Source organism: Manis javanica, chromosome 3, assembly GCF_040802235.1.
Source record: "Manis javanica isolate MJ-LG chromosome 3, MJ_LKY, whole genome shotgun sequence".
In the NCBI taxonomy this organism is placed as follows: Eukaryota; Metazoa; Chordata; class Mammalia; order Pholidota; family Manidae; genus Manis; species Manis javanica.
In genome coordinates, this window is record NC_133158.1 from 36952477 (window position 1) to 36976858 (window position 24382).

Consider the following 24382-nt stretch of genomic DNA (forward strand, 5'->3'; position numbering starts at 1 on the left):
AACATCATCCACCACATCAACAAAAAGAAGGAAAAAAACCACATGATTACTCCATAGATGCTGAAAAACCATTTTGCAAAATTCAACATCCATTCATGATAAAAACTCTCAACAAAATGGGTATAGAGGGCAAGTACCTCAACATAATAAAGGCCATATATGACAAACCCACAGCCAACATCATACTGAACAGCAAGAAGCTGAAAGCCTTTCCTTTAAGAACGGGAACAAGACTCTCCCCACTTTTATTCAACATAGTACTGAAGGTCCTCGCCACGGCAATCAGACAAAACAAAGAAATAAAAAGCATCCAGATTGGCAACGAAGAAGTCAAACTGCCCCTGTTTGCAGATGACATGATATTGTACATAAAAAACCCTAAAGAATCCACTCCAAAACTACTACAACTAATATCTGAATTCAGCAAAGTTGCGGGATACAAAATTAATACACAGAAATCTGTTGCATTCCTATACACTAATGATGAACTAGCAGAAAGAGAAATCAGGAAAACAATTCCATTCACAATGGTATCAAAAAGAATAAAATAACTAGGAATAAACCTAACCAAGGAAGTGAAAGACCTATACCCTGAAAACTACACGACACTCATGAGAGAAATTAAAGAAGATACCAATAAATGGAAATACATCCCATGCTCATGGATAGGAAGAATTAATGTCAAAATGGCCATCCTGCCTAAAGCAATCTACAGATTCAATGCAATCCCTATCAAAGTACCAACAGTGTTCTTCAAAGAACTAGAGCAAATAGTTCTAAAATTCATATGGAACCACAAAAGACTCTGAATAGCCAAAGCAATCCTGAGAAGGAAGAACAAAGCAGGGGGGATTACGCTCACTGACTTCAAGCTCTACTACAAAGCCACAGTAATCAAGACAATTTGGCACTGGCACAAGAAGAGACCCATAGACCAATGGAACAGACTAGAGGGCCCAGCTATAAACTCAAGCATATATGGTCAGATAATATATGATAAAGGAGCCATGGACATACAATGGGGAAATGACAGCCTCTTCAACAGCTGGTGTTGGCAAAACTGGACAGCTACATGTAAGAGAATGAACCTGGATTATTGTCTAACCCAATACACAAAAGTAAACTCAAAATGGATCAAAGACCTGAATGTAAATAATGAAACCATAAAACTCTTAGAAGACAACATAGGCAAAAAGCTCCTGAATATAAACATGAGCAACTTTTTCCTGAATGCATCTCCTTGGGCAAGGGAAACAAAAGCAAAAATGAACACATGTGATTACATCAAACTAAAAAGCTTCTGTACAGCAAAGGACACCATCAACAGAACAAAAAGGCATCCTACAGTATGGGAGAATATATTTGTAAATGACATATCTGACAAGGGGTTAACATCCAAAAAGCACTCAAAAAGCAAATAACCTGATTAAAAAATGGGTGGAGGATATGAACAGACAATTTTCCAAAGAAGAAATACAGATGGCCAACAGGCACAGAAAAGATGCTCCACTTCACTAATTATCAGGGAAATGCAAATAAAAACTACAGTGAGATATCACCTCACACCAGTTAGGATGGCCAGTATCAAAAAGACTAAGAATAACAAATGCTGGTGAGGATGCAGAGAAAGGGGAACCCTCCTACACTGCTGGTGGAATTTAAGCTAGTTCAACCATTGTGGAAAGCAATATGGAGGTTCCTCAAAAAACTAAAAATAGAAATACCATTTGACCTGGGAATTCCACTCTTAGGAATTTACCCAAAGAATATAATTTCTCAGATTCAAAAAGACATATGCACCACTATGTTAATTGCAGCACTATTTACAATAGCCAAGATATGGAAGCAACCTAAGTGTTCATCAGTAGATGAATGGATAAAGAAGACATGGTACATATACACAATGGAATACTATTCAGTCATAAGAAAGAAACAAATCCTACCATTTGCAACAACATGGATGGAGCTGGAAGATATTATGCTCAGTGAAATAAGCCAGCTGGAGAAAGACAAGTACCAAATAATTTCCCTCATTTGTGGAGTATAACAGCGAGGCAAAAACTGAAGGAACAAAACAGCAGCAGACTCACAGACTTCAGGAAGGGACTAGTGGTTACCAAAGGGGAGGTGTATGGGAGGGTGGGTGGGGAGGGAGGGAGATGGGGATTGAGGGGGTATTATGATTGGCACATATGGTGTGGGGGAGATCATGGGAAAGACAGTGTAGCACAGAGAAGACAAGTAGTGACTCTGTGGCATCTTACTACACTGATGGACAGTGACTGCAATGGGTTATTAGGGGGACTCGGTAATATGGGTGAATGAGGTAACCACATTTTTTTATGTGAAACCTTTATAAGAGTGTATATCAATAATACCTTAATAAAAAAAACCCAAAACTCAAAAGCTGATTACCTGTGGGGAGAGAGGGAAAGACTCTTGTTTCTTGAATAACAGCTTTCTTGAGATATAATCCACATAACATAAAACTCATCTTTCAGAAGTGTATCACTCAAAGGTTCTTAGTATAGTACAGAACTGTGCAACCACCACCACCTAATTTCAGTATTTTCATCACCTCAATAAGAAACCCTATACCCATTAGCAGTCACTTCCCATCCATGTTTCCCCTGCTCCTGACAACCATAGATCTACTTTCTATCTACCCGCAGCTGCCTGTTCTAGAAAGGTCATGTAATGGAATCATACAGAATCCTTTGTTGACTGACTTCTTTCACTGACCATAGTATTTTCAAGGTTCATTTATGTTGTAGAATATGCCAGCACTTCATTCCTTTTCACATTCATTAATTCTATTGTATGAATGCACCACATTTAATTTATTCAATTATTAGTTGATGCTTGGGTTGGGGTGTCTCTACTTTTTGGCTGTTACAAATACTGCTGCTATGAATACTCATGTACAAATGTTTGCATAGACATGTTTTCAGTCCTCTTAGGTACATACTTAGGAGTGGAATTGCTGGGTCATCTGACAGCTCTATGGTTACCCTTTTGAAGAACTGCCAGGCAATTTTCCAAAGCATTAGCACCATTTTACATTCTCCCTAGCAGTGTAGGATGGTTCTGATTTCCCCAGTCCTTGTCAACACTTGTTACTACCTATTTTTTCTATTCTAGTCATCCTAATAGATGTAAAGTGTTTTCTCATAATGGTTTTGATTTGCATTTCCTGATGGCTAGTGATCATTTGGTTACATTCATTGGGGTATTGTCTATTCAGGTCGGTTGACAATTTTTAAAAATGGGTTATTTTTCTTTCTATTATTGAGCTGTAAGAGTTTTTAATATATTCTAAATACAAGTCTCTTATCAGATATGTGATTTGCAAATATCTTCTCCCATCCTGTTGGTTGTCTTCTCATTATCTTGATGGCACCCTTTGAAACACAAGAAGGTTTTAATTTTGATGTACAATTTATTTTCTTTTTTGTTTGTGCTTTAGTTATAACTAGGACATCACTGCCTAATTCAGGACTACAAGGATTTATGCATATGTTTTCTTCTATGAGTTTTACAGTTTTAGCTCTTACATTCATGCTTTTGATCCAATTTAAGTTCATTTTTGTGCATGTGTGAGGTAGGAGTCCAACTTCATTCCTTTGCATGTGGATATCCAATTACTTCTATACCATTTGTTGAAAAGGGGACACTTTCCTCATTGGACTGTCTTGGTATCCTTGTTGAAAATCAATTGACCATAATATAAGGGATTATTTATAGACTCTCAAGTGTATTCCATTGGTCAGTGTGTCTAATGTTATGCCAGTACCACAAAGTATGGGTTAATGTAGATTTGAAGCAAGTTATAGCTTTGAAATTAGGAAGTATGAGTCTTCTAACTTTGTTCTACTTTTACAAGACTGTTTTGAATATTTGGGGTCTCTTGATTCCCCTTTTTTTCATTTGTTGGGTGTTTATAGCATGGAAGATGTTGGATTCTACCAAATCCTTTTTCTACACCTACTGAGATGATTTACCTGTTTTTATCCTTTATTTTACTAGTATGGTATATTACATTGATGAATTTTCATATAGCGAACCAATGTTGCATTCTGGGGATAAATCCTGCTTGTCATGGTGCATAATTCTTTTGGTATGTTGCTGGATTCAGTTTGCTAGTATTTGTTAAGGATTTCTGCATCCCTATTCCAAAGGGATAAAGGACTGTAGTTTTCTTGCAATGTCTGTCTAGTTTTGGTATCAGGGAAATACCAGCTTCATAAAATGAGTTGTGAAGCATTCCTTTCTTTCCTATATTTTGTAAGGTTGTGAAGCATTGGTATTATGAACTTTGACCTTTGGACACAATGTTGGCTTCCTCACTCTGTGTGGAGGTGGGGAACAGAGGTTTTCTTTTTACTTTTTTGTTCCTGGTGAGTCCCAATACTCTGCCAAGAACGGTGAAGAGTCCGTGACTTGACAAGTTAGCTTGCTACAGTTTCATGGACACAGATAGATGACATGAAACTCGTGAGTCAGAGATGAAGGACAGCATCACTTATAGTAAATAGCAGCAGTCAGTGTATGGGCATTTGTAAATGCCGGTTATTTGAGACCAGGTTCCTACAGGGCAACATGAAGAGTGTCAGGTGGCACTTGTACAACTGGTGGGCGGCATTACAAGAAAGGAACTCTAAGCTTAGAGAACCTGAATCTTTTATAATGGCCAGTAAGCATGCCTGTTCCTTGCTATGGAGGGAGACACTATCCTCTAAGCCTGTCTGTTATGCACACATGCTAAACAAGATGGTCCAGGAGAAGGATAGTCAGTTTCTCTGCTCACAAGGCATGTAGAAATGTATGTGACCCACAGAGAATATCTCCCAACAAACTTCCCTGTTAATTTTTCCTTAATACTCCTTTCATTATCCCTCTGTTACACATACTGTATTTTAAATTTAGTTTTTGTTTTATCAGTTATACATGCACATGATTTAAAGAGTCAAAGCTTAACACAGGATATTCCTTGAAAACAGTTGTCTCTTACTGAGGTAGGCTAGAATAGGGAGCACAGGGAATCAGGGTTCAAATCAGAAGGTATGGGATAACAAAGTGCTTACAAAGTACAAATTAACAAGATGCTCAGGGTTCAAAACAACAGGTACAAAACAACAGGATGCTTGTAGACCCAAACATACCAAACTAAAGTCTTAATGATCTGCCTACCAAGTCAGTTTCCTCTTAAGAGGAAACATTTTCTCTTTCCCTCACCAGGCATGTGCAACCCAGCCCATTAGGTGAATCACTCACCTCTGCACCATGCATATTCCAAGGAGACCCCACCCCACAGCAGACCAGGTTCCCCATGAGAGACCCAGCTTGCAGTCCCCATGCTGCTCACCTCTCCTGCAGGCCCGCATGTACCTCCTGCATGTGTGCTTTTGCTTCCGTGTGCTCCTGTTTGCTGCCACCTGCTCCACCTGCTCGTGAATTCTTTCTCCGTCAGAGTCAAGAACCCTTCCAGGGGTTGAGGTCTGGCCTAGCTGGCAGGGAGATCTCCTCGCAACACTACCCTAATTCCTATTTGCTGCTGCTCTTTTAGTGCAGGCTGACCCTGCTGGCGCTGAGCACTGATGTTGATATTTCTAACATCAACAGTTTTCTGTGCTACTACCACTTCTTGATTTCCCAGATGAAGGCATTAACTCTTGACTTCCACTGTGGAAAATGGGGTTTTAGCTTTCTTTCACATCCCCACAACATCTGCCTACTTTCTGTTTCCCCATTTTCCCAGGACAGTTACAGCATAATTTTGTTTAGCTCAGTATTTAACATTTGTATGATTAGACATGATTATAAAAGCTATTCATAGAAGATCCTCTCTACAACTGTGTTTAATTCATTCCCTGGGTCCCATGTCTACTCTTTCTTGGTTTATATGTTTATTTTGGTGTAATATATCCTAATAAAAGGGCACAGAGGAGGTGCATTTTTTGAGACATTGCATGCCTAAAAATGTGCCTTCACATTTAATTAATAGCTCAGCTGGTATAAAGGTGTGGGTGGGACATAATTTCCCCATAGAACTTTTGAGGGAATTTGCTTCATTTTCTTCTAGTGTCCAATGTCATGGTGCCATGATTCTTGACATTTTGTATGAAACTTTTTGTTTTGTCTCTGGAAGCTTTTCGGATCTTTTATGTGTCCCTAGTGTTCTGCAATGTCACCACAAGGTGCTTGGTTTGGGTTCGTTTTCATCCACTGTGCTGGGCGCTTGGTGTGTCCTTTCACCCCAGTGACTGCTGCTCTGGGAACCTTTCTTCATTACTTCATGGACAACTTACTCCTCCTCCATTTTCTCTGTTCTTTTTTTACTGGAATCCCTTTTATCCAAACATTGGACCTCCTGGACTTAATTTCCCTTTCTCCCCCTTCCATCTAATTGCTGTTGCTCTGCTTTCTGAGAAGTTTCCACTATATCCTCCAAATTTTCTACTATGTATTTAATTTCTGCTGTCTTATTTTTGACTTCAGAAAACTCTCTTAAATATCCTCTTCCTGTTCCACAGACACAATATTTTCTCTCATCTCTCTGAGGATATGCCTTTTGGCGTGGTCTCTGTTTCCTCCAGGTTGCTTTTGTTTGTTTTGATTTCTGTCTTCTATATACATACTTCCCTCAAATGCCTGATGAGCTGTTTGCTCACCTTTACATGTGGGATACCATGGAAGATTTTTCTGCGACGTCCTCTTCGGGATGATTTGGCTTCCTAATTTTAGGGCTGGTCGGATCCCCAAGGAGTCTCCCAGTCCCCCGTCTGGGGCCAGGGAGAGGGGATCTGGGGATCTTGGCAGTCACTACACAGCTGTTCACTGATCTGCCTGCCTGGATGCCTGGCCTCAGCGGCTGCCCTTGACTTCAGTGCTCACTGGGGAGGAGGAGAGGCTTTACTGCCCCACGGAGAGTTGGGCGGGAGGCTCAGGGCTTTGTCTGTCACCTAACCCTCATGTTTCCAGCATCACCTTTTTCCTCTCCTACGATTATCTGTTGCCGCCAATTGCTGAGACTATCTGGGGTCTGTGGTGCTGACGGAGTTTTTGTTTGTTTGCATCTCCAGTTGCCAGAAAGTTCAGCATTGAACTTTCTCAGGTCTGGTTGATTAGTATTCATTCATCTGCTTTCTAACTTCCAAAATCTTGTTGCTGTTGTCCTCCCTCTTCTTCTGTTTGTCTGACTGTGTTTATTCCATTTACTGCCATTTTAGTGAGGTTTGAGGAGGAAATTGAGGTGTTCAAACTATTATTTTAACCAAAACCAAATTACTATATTTATTACATGTTTTTGTATCTGTCATTCCCATCAAATGTTGAACATCTCAAGACTGTATTCCAAATGCCTGCAAACAGTATGTTTCAATATATTTTTATTCAATTAACTAAATAGATTAAGGGAGATTAATTTTTTGACTCAGTTCTCTGAATAAATAAATGAGTCGAGTAGGTTTGTGTCACCCAAGGAGAGAAAATGCAGTGTCTGTTTTTGGGTCTGATGCTGAGATCTCCACTTTATAACAGGCATGCTATTATGCAATTGTTCCCTTTTTCATACAACTACAGTGATGATCCAGTCAGTGAATCCCAGACAATCTAGCATCTTAGAGCCTAACAATTAAAATGGAATTTGAAAGCTCATTTACTAAATCCCTTTCCTTCGGCTGGAAACATTATTAGTCCATTATCATACCAAGAAAAGAGGCTGGCTCATGGTATAAGTTTAGAGACATTTTAAAAACTAGAAGCTATCAAATCTCTAACTCAATATTATGCAAAGAAAAAAAAAGAAACAAGTCAAAACAGAGTATCTTCTCAATCCTTAGACACTAATTACCACTCCATCCCTCTGGAGGTGCTGAGGCTACCCACCATATTCTCTGCCCTTCTTTTCTGGTCAAGAGAAGCCAAAAGCCAGAGGGTGGAGCTGGAGCAAGTGATGAGCTGGAGGAGAGCCCTCGCAGGTGAGGGGGTCTCTCACCTGAGTCCCCATACCCCCTCACACACAGAACTCCAACAAGGGCGTACTTCTGAGATTTCCTTTCTGTTCTGGGTTTCTTGCTACTATTGATAGATTACTCCCTTCACACAAGCATGTGGTGTTTAATATAAAAGATATTAAAACAGTTTTTAAAAAACCTCTTGGGTAAGTCCTCTGAAGTACAAATAAAGAAAGAAAAATTAAAGCTTTTTGTTATGGGAATTTTCAAGCACACACAAAAGTAATAAAATAAAACCCTAGGTGCCCATTATCCAGCTTTAACAATCACTAACATTTTACCAATGTTCTAAAATCTATTGCCTCTCTGACCCCATTTACTTTTGAAACAATATTTGCTGGAGGAGATTAAAGCAATTTCAAACAGATTATCATTTTCATCTATAAATACTTCTGAGCAATCTCTAATTGTTAAAAATGTTCTTCTTTTTTCTTTCCCTTTTATATAAAGCTACAATGCCATTATTATCATAACCTATCAATGAACAATTCCTTAATATCACCTAACAATCCAGCCCGTATTCAAATTTCCCAGATTACCTGAGAAATACTTTTTATTGATTTGTTTGAATTGAGAGCCAAATAAGGCCCAGTCATTGTACTGGGTTCACATAGCTCCTAAGTCTCTTTTAATTTGTAATGAAATTTTACTCTTTAATTTACAGAGAATTACATGCTTTAAAATGGAGGTAGGCTTCTCAAGGGCCTTGCTTTGCAGCAGCGTCAGCTTTATTTTAACCCGACACACTTCAAAGTTGTAAGTGCTCTTGAGGCATGATTTTCATGGGTATATACTGGCCTAGTGTTTCTATCGGTGGGGTTAGAATTAAACAGTTGGTCATTTTTAATGTAACTGCATTCTGCCTCATTGGCTGCTGCAACCCGTCAAACTTTGGAGGGAGCTGCTTATTAGATTTGCACACATTTAAAAATCCCCCTGGTCCATTATAAAAGTTATAAATCCATGTGTAGATTGTGATGATGGTATAATTTGACATAATGGAAACAAAGTTTGGTGAAGTTTGGTAATATATGCATTAGGCATTATTTTAGAAATGCTCTCAAGCAATTTATTGCAAGTGGCTGTAATGGAGAAGGAACCAGAGTCTCTTGATCAATAAAGACAGGGATAAAACCCAAAACTGGTCATTATTCTATTTGTACCTATTTTTCATGTTTTTAAATCTCTCCTTTAGGCATTAGCCTTTCCTCTCCCATTTTTTCTCTCCTCATAAATAAATAATCTTTGCTGAGTATGTGCTATAAGCCAGACACATTATAAACTAGACCTCATTTAATTCTTACAATAGCCTGTGGAGTTAGCTCCATTTCATAGATGGGAAAACTCAGGTTCAGAGGTTCGGTGAGTTGCTCAAGGTCCTTGAACTCTAAAAGGCTCACACTGCTCCCAAGACTATTATTCCTTAGTGACCGGGTCAGTTAAAGGAGGTCGAAATCAACACCAAACAAGGTTACACAATATTTAAAATTAGACCAGTACCTGCTCCGTGGAAACCCCCACAGACATACAGCTTCCCATCCACAGCTCCTGCATTGGTAGAATTGGTTCGAAGTGAGAGCAGGGGACTTGGCATAGGTGGGCCCTCTCTCCAAAAGTCCCCATCAGGGTTATAGATCTCCACCACGTCAAGGCACTTTCGAACTTGGCCTTTGTCTTGACCTAAGCAGCCAATTCCACCTACAGAGAAAGAAACGAGATGAGCAAGAACTGGAACTTTATTGTGGCTAGCACCCCCTCCCTGCTGTGGTTTGTATCACAGATTTATCAGTCTTGACTTTCCTTTCTTCCTTTTTTTTTTTTTTTGCCTGGTACTACTTCTAAAATAATCTCTAAGCAGTAGTGATATTTACTATGCACTCTATAGTGAAATGTAATATTTTTATTCACAGTGTTCTCTGTTTGTGCTTATGCACGAAGCTGATTCCACTGCAGGCTTTATATTCTACAACATCCAAGAGTGGTTCACACAACAAGCATCCCCTTCAGAATAAGAACTTGAGGTTTGAATGTGGGGGTAACTCGCCTCTGACCTCCGCTTTCTTGCTGCTTGTTGGCAATGATTTCACTGATGTACTGGCTGGGGATATGTGCTTCCCATTCCTCATCATACAAGACTGTATCTTCTTCTCTCCTTGTGTTGCACGAATTTCTCCCCAGCTAGGGAGGGATAGTTTTTTGGTATATTTCAAGTTTGGGGTCAAAAGGAGGCCCCAAACCAAATGCTCATGCATCTTCCATTTTTGGATGATACAGTTCATTCAATAGATATTTGTTCATTGCCTCATATGCAAGGCAATGTGCGAAGTGATAAGGGGTTTAGAATGATGAATGTCATGTTTTGTGAAATTCATGGGATGGAAAGGGCCGTGTATGCAAATAAACAGAGAACATCATGACAAGTACTTTAAAAAGGGATACAAATTAGACTCAGAAGTCCAGAGACTGTAACAAGTAACAGAAATACCATTTATGTAATTACGGCTTTAAGTTCAACCCACCCTAGGAAAAGTAATTGTATAACGATTTCCAATCCACTGCAGTAAGAAACACAAGTTCATCTTCGGCGATTTTTTGGGTCTCTTCTTTTAAGTCCCACAATGAAAGGGCTTCCATGCCATTTCCTGACCTGAAAGATGGATCTTGAGTCTGTGGTGGATTCCCCAGAAGGACACGTGCCCACACGTGCAGACACTCCCCTCATGACGGACCTCATTCCATGCAGAAGCAGTTCGATGACCCTGAGCTGCAGTCAGAAAGACTTGAAAGTGCTGGTCTCAGGCTAACCAGCTCTCTTTACCATAAGGCAGGTCTTACAAGCATCGCTGCATTTGTGCTAAGTTGACTGGTGCTTGGCTCTGTTATTTATAGTGTGAAAACTAAGGGCATCCTCACTGACTTGGTGTTGGGAGGCCTGCAGGGGGGCGCTCCCATGCCCTACACCTTTCAAGTCATTTCACGGTGGTTACTTTCTCCCCAGTAGAAGGAAGAGTTTCTGCCTCCCTGAGCATTAGTCCAGCCAATGAACAGCCATTGACACAGGACTCCTAGTTTCCTCCAATGGGCTTTTTGCTTTGAACAGCCCTAAAGGAGCCTCCTCTCCTTTGTCCTCCCGACATGCACGTGGTTTTGCCCTAGCTTGCTTGTTCCGTTACAGTTCCCTGCTGATTCAGAATAAGCCCATTTTGTTGGTAAAATAACTGACAGTTTTAGTTTTCAGGTTAACAACAGCAATATCAAAAGGAAAGCTAAGAACTGGGCTGAGCTCATGGCATTCCGGAATGGGTCATTTACTGAGAAATTAATCACATGCTGTTTCACAGCATTACTTTCACTGTTGTTTAACACCTTTACCCACCTGCACTAATCAGATGGTGTTCTAGTTGTCATCTGTTTTTCCATCTTTCTGTAGGACTGCGTCCCAGTACCTAGCACGGTGCCTGGCCTGAAATAAATGTATCTGAAATAAATGAATGGGAAATCTAACTTCTCTTATGCTTTCTGTCCAAGTGGATGTATTATTGTAAGGTTATTGAGGACAAAGGCACTTTTAACACATCTTATATTTCACAGTGCCTCGCACACAGTACTGAATGAATCCAAGATGGATGCGAACAACTTACTTTCACCGTGGTTGGGACTTAGGCCAGGTATAGGAGGTGATGAAGAGGGCTTTGGAAGAAGTCTTTTTTTTCTCTGCTTATGGAGCCTGGCCTGTTTCCCGTCGCAGTATGAATCCAGGGACTGAGACTGTGAACTCAGGAAGCTCTTAGCTGCTTTTTCTGTTATCCGACAGTATAAATAATTTAGTCCGTTACAGTGCCAAGTCTGAGCTGCAGCGTGTCCAAGGAGGGGACACACTGGCCTCGGTCAGCAGCACGGCGCTGTGCGCTCTTTCAGTGCGGCGCTGTGGTAGCTGGAGGCTTCTTAGTCCAAGAAACAGCAGAATTTCCTACTTGTGGGGCAAGAAGACGGCCTTGAAGAAGAGGATTGCTCTGTAGCAGTTAACCCTGGCAACCACCCATCAGGTACGAACGAGGCGATTTAGTTACCTGTTCCGCAAGATCCCAGAGAGAGATTACAGACTGGTTTTATATTAGAACCATTTTAGACCAGTAAGTAGAAGCAACCAGGTTAAATGCAAGACACCGGGTGCGGGGGAGAGGGGGTTCAGGCTGGGGCACATGGAGCAACCGATATCAGAAGTTTCACGTAAAAGCCCATTAGAAAAGCTTCCCCAACATAATGCATATAAAGAAGGGGTATTTAGTTTTTCGGCTTTTGAAATAGAGTGCTTGTCATTTCGATTCTCTGTTACTAAGTGTATACAGTCATAATACTCGGCCCTCATTTTACAAAAGGAACCTTTTAAACTCGTGTCCTTTCTATTTGGTTGGCTGACGGTTCACACGCTCCGCTGGAAGGGCCCACCGGCTTACAGGTGCTCTGCCTTTGCTTCTGACCATTAATGCCGGAACGCATGTCTCACTGGATGTAATTCTGTGTCCCCCTTGGATGTAATTCCACAATCAAGCACGTGTGCGGCATCCCTCTATTAACCACAGACTTAATAAGCTTAAGTTGAAGGTGAATCCTGATTAGATAAATAATCAAATAAGAGCATGATCTTTATTAATAAGTCAGCACCAGCACTACAAGAGAATTCTTTTGATGAGAGAAATCCTAGGGTAGGATCCACACATCTGTAGAATTTTAATGAGATACCACCATATCTTTAATTTATATGCTATCAGAAACTGTGAGCCTGACTTTCCTTTATTCAAAAACAGACAAATGATTAGAAATTTATCTTTGCAAGTCAGACCCAAATGGACCTCAAATGCAAAATGTATCTTATTGTTGTTTGATTGGCACAGGGGGAGAAAATTACAAGAGGACAATGCCTCCTACTCCTCTTTTTTGTTTCTACAAGGATGACAAACTGCTCCTGCGTTTGGCTATTACGGATTCATGTTTTTCTGTGGGGTGCGGGAGGAAACCTCTTCCCCAAGTGAAGCCTGGCAGGGAGCTGGCTATGGGCAGAGGGGCCGTGGTACCTCTCTGGTGCTCCCCAAGGACTTGCCATCCATGGGGACTTGAATACAGTGTGCGGCTCTCTGCTTCCTCCTGTAGGGCTGCCTTCAGGGGGAAGGCGTACTCTGTTCTCCCTTGACTGGATCCAGACGGGGTGGGGGGAAACTCTGTAATCCCTCTGACAGTCTTCCAAAGTTGCTGGCATTGCTAAATAAGCTTTAGAGCTTTAGTAAATACATTTACTGTTGTAGGCTCCCATGTGTCACAGAAAAAGCATGTGGGCTTTTGGAAACAGACCCAGTTTATACGCCTGTGTCACCACTTACTAGTTGGATAACTTTGGTTCATATAATTTTTCTAAGCCTCAATTTTTCATCTGTAAATTAAGGGTAATATCAATTTCATAAATTGCAAAGATTAAATGATTAGATAACTGTAAAGAAGGAGAGGGGCAAGGAGGAGCTCACATTTGCTATACACCTATCCACAGGCATTTATTCTCATGTGCTGCATGTAAACAAAACGGCTAGCATGTAGTAGTAGGGTCATTCTTTCCCCTTCATGTCCCAGGAGGTTGTAAAATAAAACCCTCAACTGAATTATTTGCTATGCCTATAACTGCCGGCTTACTGACTGGATGGTCAAATCTCTCTTAAAAGTTTCTTTTTCTTTCAAGTTGGAATGGAGACAGTCAGGTCAAAGGGCTGAGAAATGAGCTGCACCTTCCTCTCAGCCTTCAGGTGGGGAGCAAAACTCCCAAGTAACTTGTTTGGTCATAAACATTTGAGAGAGGTGGGAACTGTCAGGTGACATCATGGAAGCTAGAAAAGGATTTTGCAATCTGTACGCTTCCCGGAGTGAAGCTGGCTCACACCTCTGAGTGGATGGGCTACTTTCTGACTTGAATGTCAAATGCAATCCATTCATGGCTAATACAATGCGGCGACAGCATCATTCTGCTCTGAGTTTTTTCTTTTCTGATTTAAGAGTTCCAGATTTGGGGCTTAAGACCCTAGAAACCATGGACCTAGCTCCTTGTCCCTTTCTTAGTCTAACACAGGGGTCTTGGGTATTTTCAGAGAGAAGTCCTGCAGGACGGGGTTGAAAGCAGGCTTACCCACCTTCTACAGAATTCTGGGGTATGCCAAGCAGTGCTGGTGGGCAGTGTCTTGGGCCTGCAGAACATGGGACGATAGTCCTCACTTGTATTAAGGCCCTATAAAGGCCCTCTCTGCACCTGCTAACCCTGAGTGGCCTTTGCCAGCTCTTTCCTGCCAGGCTAAGAAAACAATCAATCTGCCTGCACTTTGTTCCCTCCTCATAACAGATTACCACTAAAATAAAATAAAAGAGCTGACAGGGAAGCCCAAGGTCCCTTTGTTAGAGCTTGACTTGGCTTGATTTTGGAGGGAAAGTCAAGTGTTTGAAGTATGTTACATTTCCACTGGAACTGGAGTTGAATAGAAAGTTCTGGCACTGAGTGCTGGGTGCCAAATAAGCTGCAGTTACAAAACTGCTGTGCCCATAGGATTCTGAATAACCTGGGGCTCTGTCTCCACCCCGGATTGGGTCTTGGGTATTTTCAGAGAGAAGTCCTGCAGGACGGGGTTGAAAGCAGGCTTACCCACCTTCTACAGAATTCTGGGGTATGCCAAGCAGTGCTGGTGGGCAGTGTCTTGGGCCCGCAGAACATGGGATGATAGTCCTCACTTGTATTAAGGCCCTATAAAGGCCCTCTCTGCACCTGCTAACCCTCAGTGGATTTTAATGTGCAAGTCAAGGCTGGGACTTACCCGTCCGTTCTCTCAGACCTGGGCCCCTCCTCTCCTCATCTCTTCCCCACTGTCTTTACCAGTTTGTCCAGCAGCTCTGGAGGCTGAGCCCAGCCAGGGAGAACAAAGGGAGAGCCTGGGAAGGGCGGGGAGGAGCAAGTTTAGTGGATGACCCATAGATGTCCCTGCAGTCAGAGGTGACAGGGCTCAGGGGCCTCCATCCGCCTTGTCACCACCCTCCTTATCTCATCAGCCACCCAGTTCTGTGGATGGTAGTCCCCCCAGCACTTCTCATTTCTTCCCCTCCTCCAGTGGTGTAACCCAGCTTAGGTAACCCAGCTCTCGCCTGACTCTTACGATCGCCCACTGTCCCTTCTCCCTGCCGAGTCCCCCCTCGCCTTGCGCTTCAGGCTCTCGGCTCCGTGCAGTTCTGCAGCCAGGTGAGGCTGTTACCTCTAGGCCTTTGCTTAGGCTGAGCTCTGCCTGCAGTGGCCCCTCGTGTTCCTCAATTTGATAACCTCTTACTTCTCTTCCAATGCTCGGTTCAAAAGCCACCTTCCCAAGAAGGCTTGCATGTCTCTCTGTGCAGAATTGGCCATTCCCTCCTTTGGGCTTCCCCTGTCCTCTGACCTATAAAACATATTGCTCTTACTTATTTTCTGTGTGTCTCCCTATTTGATTAGTTTGCAAGTCACTTGGGAGCAGAATAATATCTGATTCACATCTGTATCCCCAATGCTTTTTACATGGTGCAAAGCGTCAAGAAATAAAAATTTAATCAAATACATGAATGGGTCAGCTCCTCACCCTTATCCCAGATATCTTTTTTTCTTATACTTTTGAGACAAAACAAAAAGTGATGACTGGTTTTCCAGAACAGAATATGCCAGGCCCTGTGCCCAAAGAGCTGAAAACTCACTTCCTGACAGATTATAAAAGTTATCTTAAGGAATCTCAGCCCAGACATTGTGAGAAATTGTTGGTATGGGTCTGTTGGTGGCTCATCTTTCCCCTAGGTCTGCCTGCCTAGAGAGTCATTAACTTCTCCCAACGTGGCCCCGGCCCAGCCTAACAGGATACAGGCTGGCTCTCTCTACTAATACTTTTCTGAAGTGGCCCTGCAAGAACTATTAATCAAGTAGATTCCACAGCATAAAAATGCAGACACACAAGATGTAAGTCCTTGAAGGCAAGGTGTATAAAATTACATTCCCTGAGGTGCTAACCACAGTGTGTTTCTTCTAAAGGATCCAGACACCATTTGTTGAATAACTATTAAAGAAAAAAGATCATAATGAATCTTTGGCATATTTATCTTGTACATAAACAAAATGATTTATAGAAAGTGATTATTTGTGCTCATTTCCATATTTACCCAAGAACTGGTAGAGGAAGGGAGTGATAAAAAAATATTGTATATATGAATTAGGATAAACTAATAGAAAATAATGCATTTTACTCAAAATGACAGGGTTTTTTGATATTTTTCTCTTTAACGCATCGACATTTTTGTGTTTCAGCTTTTATGATGTTTTAAAACATGTATCACATTATTCTCTGCCTTAGTGAACTGAAAATATCAATATAACTTAATGTTTTCTTAAGGATTCAGAAGTAACATTATGATCTGTTCTCATACCTAAGATTTGCTTTCTTGAATGAATCCTTGCTATTGGTGTGACTTTTAGCAATTTACCTCTTTTGCATAAAATCAAAGCTTAGAATGTACAGTTACACAACCCTTTAGCTCTGTAACATTATGCTTTTCTGCAGATCAGAGGCCAGGACAACCTTCTCTTAAGATATTTCTCACCTATTCTCGATGGCATTATGATTATAGTTCACCAGGGGCTTTCACACTATCAGAGCTTCCAAATATTCTCTGATTTCAGAATCACAAACACTTTAAGCTTTTAGTTAATTTTAAGCAATCTACAAGTAAAATTTGGATATCCATTTCATGTTTGTACTAGGTATCAGAGAAGAACAAATTTAAGACTTTTTGTCCATAAGATGCAATCTATTGGGAAATCAAAGACAAATACAAAACCAAATGTAATACAGCATTATAATTATACACTGACTGAATAATGTGCAATTTCTAACTAATTGTCACATGAAATGTGGGACTGCCAGCTTTCTGTGAAATTTTAGGATATCAATGATAAAAATTACAATAGTTAAGTTGCAATTTGGGAGCCACAGGCAAACTTTGGTCTTGTAGAATACTTAGTTCTGGGCGTCCTGTTGAGAGTGCCAGAGGGAAAGTGACAGAGAGGGTTCCAGATACTATTGAAAATGCATTTCAAAGATCATGTGATTAACTGGAAATACATTTCATGGATACTCAGCACAAAAACATGGTGAGCCATTCAATCCAGTTCAAAGCCACTTCTGAATCCTTAGATTCAGCCTTAGATTCCAAGTCTTCTCTTAGAAAAAGGAGGCACTGGGAAATTAGCCTTATGTCTTTGGCCATTGTAAGAGCCTATTTCTTTCCTTGTCCAGTAGAAGCTTAAGAAATGTATATCTAGGCCCAGAATTCTCTTGGAATTAGGTCAGCACATGCCTAACAGCCTGCTCTGATAACTTGCAACACCAGGGTCCTCTGACCACACAGCCTCCCCCATCTTCCTGGAACACTCGAGTTCAGGGCACTTTCTGGGGGAACAGATGTAGTCTCATTCATCTCTACTTCTCTTCTCAAAGGCATCCCAGGGCTTGGCTTATACAATTTATGCTTAGTAAATAATTCGAGCATATGATACCTCCATTAATGTATTACCTCCTCACTTCCCTCACAGTATCTGTATTTCTCCAAGTGCAGGCCTATGATCACTCACACCAGAATTGCCCTGGATGCTTCCTATAATTCAGATTCCTAAATCCCACTTCAGACCTACTAACTCAGAATTAACCACGGGTGAGGGCCAGGAACTTGCCATTGTATTAAATAACCTAGGCAATGTGAGAAACATATATATATTATTAAATGCTTAGAATTTAATTGAAAGAAAACAAAAGGCAAGATCTTACCACACGAACCTGGGTCCTCTCATCTCATAAAATGACTCACCTCTGCTGTGATCTTTGAAACGCTGCCTGCTCTAGGCGTCACTCTGCCTCATCACCCTAGGGGCCTTCCGTCTGGAATCAGACTTGGAGGGCGCTGCTGTGTCGGCGAGCCAGCGAGGCCCAGCGTGGTCTCCCGGGGGACGCAGCGCCAACAGTCCGGGACATTAGCTGGGAGGGAGACTCCCTAATGGCTGGTTCCCCAGACGGGGAAAGAAAAGTCCCTACTTTAAAAATTCTCAAGACCTGTCACTCTGATGATTTCTCTCTGTGTGTGTTTTACACGATATAAGATTAGGACAGAGATGAGAGGAGTCAATTCAGTAAACCGATATTCACCAAGTATGTACCACCTAAGCCAGGCCCTTGACCAGCTTTTTGAAGAGACGCCGGTATTAGTAAGGCAGGGTGTCCTCCCCTGGACGGTCTGAATATAGCGTGACGAGAGCAGCAGGCTGGGGACAGCCAGTACAATTAACTCTGACCCAGGGGTCACGCACACCACCAAGAGGAGATGGCCTCTTCGCCGGACCTTGAAGGATGTGGAGGAGTTAGCTAAACAGAGGAGGAGAGCGAAACTCCATAGGAGGCGTTCAGGAAATAACTGTCCACACCCCCACCCCCAGCCTCGCTGGAGTTTAGGTTTTGTGGGGTTGGGAGGGAAATGGCTGGAGGAGGCGGGGCTGCAAAGGCCGGCTGGGGTCAGTTCGCGGAAGGTCTAAACAGTTCCACAAATAGAGTCTGGTGTTCGCTTTCCAACTTTGATTTTACCTGACCTGTCAGGCTGAAGCAGCTTCTAAATATAATTTGACTTCTTAAAAAACACTTGATGGAAATTCAAAGTGTGTTTATGAATATCCATTGCCATTTCAGAAGCAAATATTATTTATTCAAAGGTGTAACAAACAGTATGAGATCTAAAATGCTTGCCAGTGTATTTCACAAAAACTTTTTTCAGAGCGAGAACCCTACTGTCATATTTGAATCCGTGTTTTATGACCAAGGCACTCAATGAGAGCTCCTGAGTAGGTTTTAATGAGGTGGAGCCCAGGTTTTATCTTTCTCAAAACTTTACTAATAGGAGTCTGCATTTAATTCATTTCCTACTTTATTATTCATAAAAGTAGAATTTAAAACCTTGAAAACAAGGAGTTGACATTTTCTCGTGGCAACAGGGTATATTAACCTCAGGTTTGGGACTGCCTTTGTAGAAAACTTTCATTTTAGATTAGATTTTTGGATTAAAGTAGCTTAACTATCTCTTACAATGAGCTTTCACAGTACAGATGACAAAAATATTTTTCTTAAAAAAATAAAGCATCTTAAAATGCCTGGCCTCGAACAGCACCTGACATTTGGTCTCTTCCAGAGGGCGCCAGCAGGTCCTGCCGGTAGGTACACAGCACCGTGCCTTCATGTGTTTCCTAAGAAAAATGGGTACGTTCCCAAGAAAGCCCTCAACAAAAAATCTGAAATGAAAATCAGCTTGTTTTAAATAGCTGGGCTTTCAAAAAGGGTATCATTTACTCATAAGGCTTATATAGATTATCTGAATTATTTTATGCTTTCCAGGAAGTTATTCAACATAAGAGTCAATTACAGTGTTGTAAAGCTGACAAAATACATACGTAACTGCATGAGTTACTTAAGCAAACAATGCAGCCATATCTTTTTATGTATTTTTATATTCAGGCAATTTATAGATTTCCAAGAAAAACTATCCAATGTCTGACTAATATGCCTCTTGGCTAGAGCCCTAATTTCAGAAGCCGTTTCCACCTAAATTCAAAATATTCATGGTATCTGTGATAACATTTTCATAGACAAATATTGTCATAGAAATTTAGCACAGATTTTAGCTGAGGCCAATATTCTAAAATCTTTACAACTCACATCAAACCTCCAGGGCCAGTGTTAGCCACAGTGTTCAGAAGTTTAATGTTTTCATCTTTGGTTTCTATGGGAAGAATACATTCTGGACAATATTTTCAGAGTCCCTCATGTGAAAATGTGTACATACTCCACACAGAGAAGCAGGTGTGTGAACGTGCAGTATGGCCCTGGTGCATATTTACAGTGGGAGGGAATGGAAAAGCAACAGTCCTCTGACCCCGAATGCACGAGGGCAGAGTGACTCCCGCGCAAGGTCGGCCCCTCAGAGGGCCATGTGGCCAGCACAGAGATCTGTCAGGAGGAGCTTATTCCAGGCTGCTACAGTTAGTGGAAGGATCTGGCTGAGCACTACAAGGGAAGTAAAGCATAACTGGGCCCCTTGTTACTTATTACAAGTAATAATGATGATGAGAATGATTATAACTATCACTTATAGGGCACTTACATATATGCCAGGCACAGTACTCCTCCTTTGACATGATACTCAACAACTGCATGGGATGACAATATATTATCATCACCCTCATTTTAGGGATGAAGAAAACAGACCCTGAGAAATTAAGCCACTCACTCAAAATGGCATGGTGTTAATAAGTTGCAGAGATGGCAGAAGGATCTTTTCTTTGTATGTCCTACTTGAGGTAAAGAAGATGCCTGGGAAATCTTGTACAGATGGTGTTAACTCAGAAGATTTATAAAAATCTAATAAGGTAAAGGCAAGGGCCATCAACCAAATGAGCCAGATGATCCCTCATGCCTAAATCTCTCCCCAGGGGAGTTCGATGCTTAGGGCTTTCGGGTCCCTAGTGCTCCATTTAACAGACTTTAAGCCAATGCCCAGAACGCAAACCCTGCACAAAGCAAAAAACAACAACAAAAAAGATGAATAACAATGCTGTGACAGGGACCTTGAATTTCATTCTGAAAAACTGGAGACATGGTTAAGGATGTGGCCGAATGGCCTAACTGTAGGTACAATCTGTATGTGTGCATCATTGCTTGCCTGTATGATCTCCTATGTGCTGGGCTGACAACAGTAAGTGGAGAAATGGAAACTGAACAGTGGGAAGGAAGGGAAGAGCTACCGGAATACAGTCACTGGCCTTCTAGCTCAGGGGGCAAATAGTCCTACAAAGTTTAATGGCCAACATACAGCACTCATACAGAGGAGCACAATTTTTGATGCTCATGAGGTTTATTTTTAAACATTTATGGTTGACAGCAATCGACGCCCACTTTTGTAACAACACTGCAAAATCCAAAGTAAACTCCTGCCCACAATCCTTTATAAGATCATCAGTCAATTTGCTCAATGAGAATATCTCTGAACAACGAGCTATTCTGGTGCTTATGTAGGCACTAAATTCAAATTTTTTGATTTCAGATACTTGATGGTAATCAGTAGTTGACATTTAATTGAGAAACAGACTAAATTAATATGTACTCATGAAGATATGAAGGCATTAAAGTAACTCAACCTAATCTTTCTCTACCATGCTTTAACTTCTACAGATCCGGGTGCCAAGTGTATCTTTCTCTTTTTTCTTCATTTGACTAATTCCTACCTGCAGTGGGTGAGTTGACTCTCCACTGTGTTCCCACAGGTGTGCGCTTAATTAGATGCACAACTCATCTGTCTACATCTTGTCTAGTCCATGAGCTCCTCCTGAGCATAGACTGTGTGTTTCATTTCTATGTCTTCAGCCTCCAGCCCGGGGTCTGACATATCATGTGCCACAGTAAGTATCTGTTGAATCAAATTACAGTATAAGAGAATACAATCTCTCTTCAGTGGAGATTATTAGTCTATCTGACACCAATGTTATTCAACTGAATTTCGCCTGTTATTTAAACAGGCTTACTTTCCACCGAATTATTTGTCCCCTCAATTCTGAACAGCCAAACTTTGCTTGTTTTCATTCATCTAGCTCATAAGAACTGTTTTCATCCATAAGCCTCTTGATACTTCTTCCTCCCCATCAGCCCAGGGCCCTTGCAACCTCCTTCCCATTCCCCTCACTGAAATTATTTGCATTTCTATACCATATTTCCTTCCCCCACTATGTGTATTTTCCCCTACCCCTGTACATCTTCACACCCCTTTACATTTGCATTTTAAATAATTAAATTTTATTTTATTGTGATAAGAACACTTAGTATGAGATCTGCGATCTTAAATCTTCAAGTGTGTAATACTGTATTTTCGACGACAGGTACAATGTTGTGCATTAGCTCTCTCTAACTTAGTCATCTTGCTTAAATGAAACTCTATGCCTGTTGATTTAGTAACTCCCCACTTCCACCTGCCCCAGCCCCTGGCAACCACCATTCTACTCTTTGATCCTCTGAATATGACTATTTTAGAGAGCTCAGACAGGAGAAATCCTGCAGTATTTGTCTTTCTGTGACTGATCTACTTCACTTAGCGTAACATCCTCAAGGTTCATTCATGTTGCTACATATTACAGACTTCCCTTCCTTTTTAAGGCCAAGTAGTGTTACATTGTATGTATATAGCACATTTTCTTTATCCATTTATCTGCCAATGATAACTTAGGCTGCTTCCACATCTTGGCTATCGTGAATAGTGCTTTCATGAACATGGGAGTGCTAATATCTCTTTGAGATCCTAATTTCAAATTTTTGGATAAATACTCAGAAGTACGATTGCTGGATCATATGGTATTCCTATTCTTAATGTTCTGAAGAACCTCCATACTGTTTTCCACAGTGACGGCACTATTTTGCATTCCCATTAACAGAGTGCGATTTCTCCATATCCCTGTCAACCCTTATCCATGTGCAAAAAAAGAAAAATGAAATTGGTCCCTTATATTTATATAATACACAAAAAACAGCTCAAAATAGATTAAAGACTTAAATGAAAGTTCTGAAACTGAAATTCCGAGAATATGTAGAAAATCTTCATGATGTTGGTCTTGGCAATGATTTCATGGGAACAACAACAAAAGCATAGGCAACCGAAACAAACAAATGGGACCACATCAAACTGAAAAAAAATGAGTAACTAACAGATAAGGCAACCTATGGAAGATAAATATTTTCAAACCATACATCTGATAAGGGGTTTGCAATTTCTGGAGAAAATATTTTTAAACCATACATCTGATAAGGGGTTTGTAATTTTAATTTTTATGCATATTGCAAATATTATTATATCAAGTCCATATACCAGTGCACAAAATTTAAAAACTACAAAATTACAAGAAATCTCATGATATTCTTATCCAAACCCCACCGGTCAAACTATAAAGCTGTTCTCAAATTCTCATGCTAAGAGAGAACAAAGAAAGCATAGATATTGAAAATAGACATTCCATCCAAGCCGTAATTTAGCTATTGCCTTGGCAAACCTTTTTTTTTTTATTAAGACAGAGGGAAAAATTAGGTAATTTGATTTTCAGCTCCTTTCCTTTCTCTGCCTAACCATCTGGCATATACATCAACAATGTAGTGACTAAAATGCAGGTACTAGGAAGAAGCAGAGACCTCACTTGCTTCAATCTCTAGAGAGAGAATTTCTTAAAGACCCAGTCAGACTTGTACATAACGAACTTCACATATTCATCCATTTTGCCTCTCAGCTTGGATTTTGTGAGAAGGTCCTAATTGCATTATATTATATGTTGAGTTACTGTCCTCACCCTCAGCTGACTTAAAGACAGAACCAGGTATTTTCTAAGGGCCTCTATGAATCACTTAGGATGGCTACTGAAGCAGCCTTAGTAGAATGGCAGGAGGAAAATCAGCAACCTCGATGTAAGGAAGGAATAACAAAGAGGTAGAAAGTAAGGCTTTGACTGATTCTGGTTCTGCTATGCCACTCACTAACTATAAATTTAAACAAGGTATTTAATCTGAGATTTTGTTCTTTCCCTTTTTTCCTGTTACGAAATTATGAAACAAACGTATCATACAAAAAAGAATTGTCTTAAAAAATGAAATGTATAAAACACATGTATAGCAATTATTCCACTTGTTGGTACGATGAAGGTCATGGCAGACTAATGATCCTAATGCAACTAGAAAAGATGGGTAAGTTGAAAAAAATCATATTTTTCAAGATATTGGAGAGGTGTATAAACAATAAAGATGAGATGAACTAAAATTCAAAAGAGGAAAGAGGCCTTCCTGAGCCATTTTCTGCCCTGGGGTTATTTGCTAATTCTGGACCAAGGCTAAGAATTGGATTTGCCACAGACAGGGGGACTCTAGTGAGGGAAAGAGAAACCAGAGGAGTTTGGGGAGTTGTGTGGGGATGGTGTGACACATTGGAAACTAGAGGATCTGCAAACAGGAGCCTCAAACCTTTGGCCAATTTTCTACTAAAAATGAGGCAATCTGGGATTCTAGGCCAAATACTTGTAATGGTCAAAGAGAGATCTTCCAGAGTTGCATGGTTTGTAGGAGACCAAATCCAGATAAACGAGGGAACCTGCCACAATTAAAAGGTCTCCCTCTTGAGATATTCTCAGGTTTTATCTATCTATCTATCTATCTATCTATCTATCTATCTATCTATCTATCTATCTATCTATCTATCTATCCATTTTTATT

General features: G+C 40.8%; 2 protein-coding genes across 15 annotated transcripts in view; one reads left to right on the forward strand and one right to left on the reverse strand.

Annotated features, from left to right (window-relative positions):
* KBTBD12 (kelch repeat and BTB domain containing 12) overlaps nucleotides 1-24382 on the reverse strand; it is an 81101-nt gene that overhangs the window by 27118 nt on the left and 29601 nt on the right. For 10 of the 13 annotated variants that reach the window (XM_073231138.1, XM_073231132.1, XM_073231129.1 and 7 more), the window contains exon 5: nucleotides 9516-9713. In XM_073231138.1, the coding sequence (XP_073087239.1) occupies nucleotides 9516-9713 (198 nt within the window). Of the gene's footprint in view, nucleotides 1-5365; nucleotides 5504-9515; nucleotides 9714-21411; nucleotides 21552-24382 lie in introns of those variants that run through there. The other 3 variants (XM_073231133.1, XM_073231134.1, XM_073231140.1) reach the window with 3 other exon arrangements.
* Nucleotides 1-24382, forward strand: part of MGLL (monoglyceride lipase) — a 278840-nt gene that overhangs the window by 15690 nt on the left and 238768 nt on the right. The window lies entirely within an intron of this gene.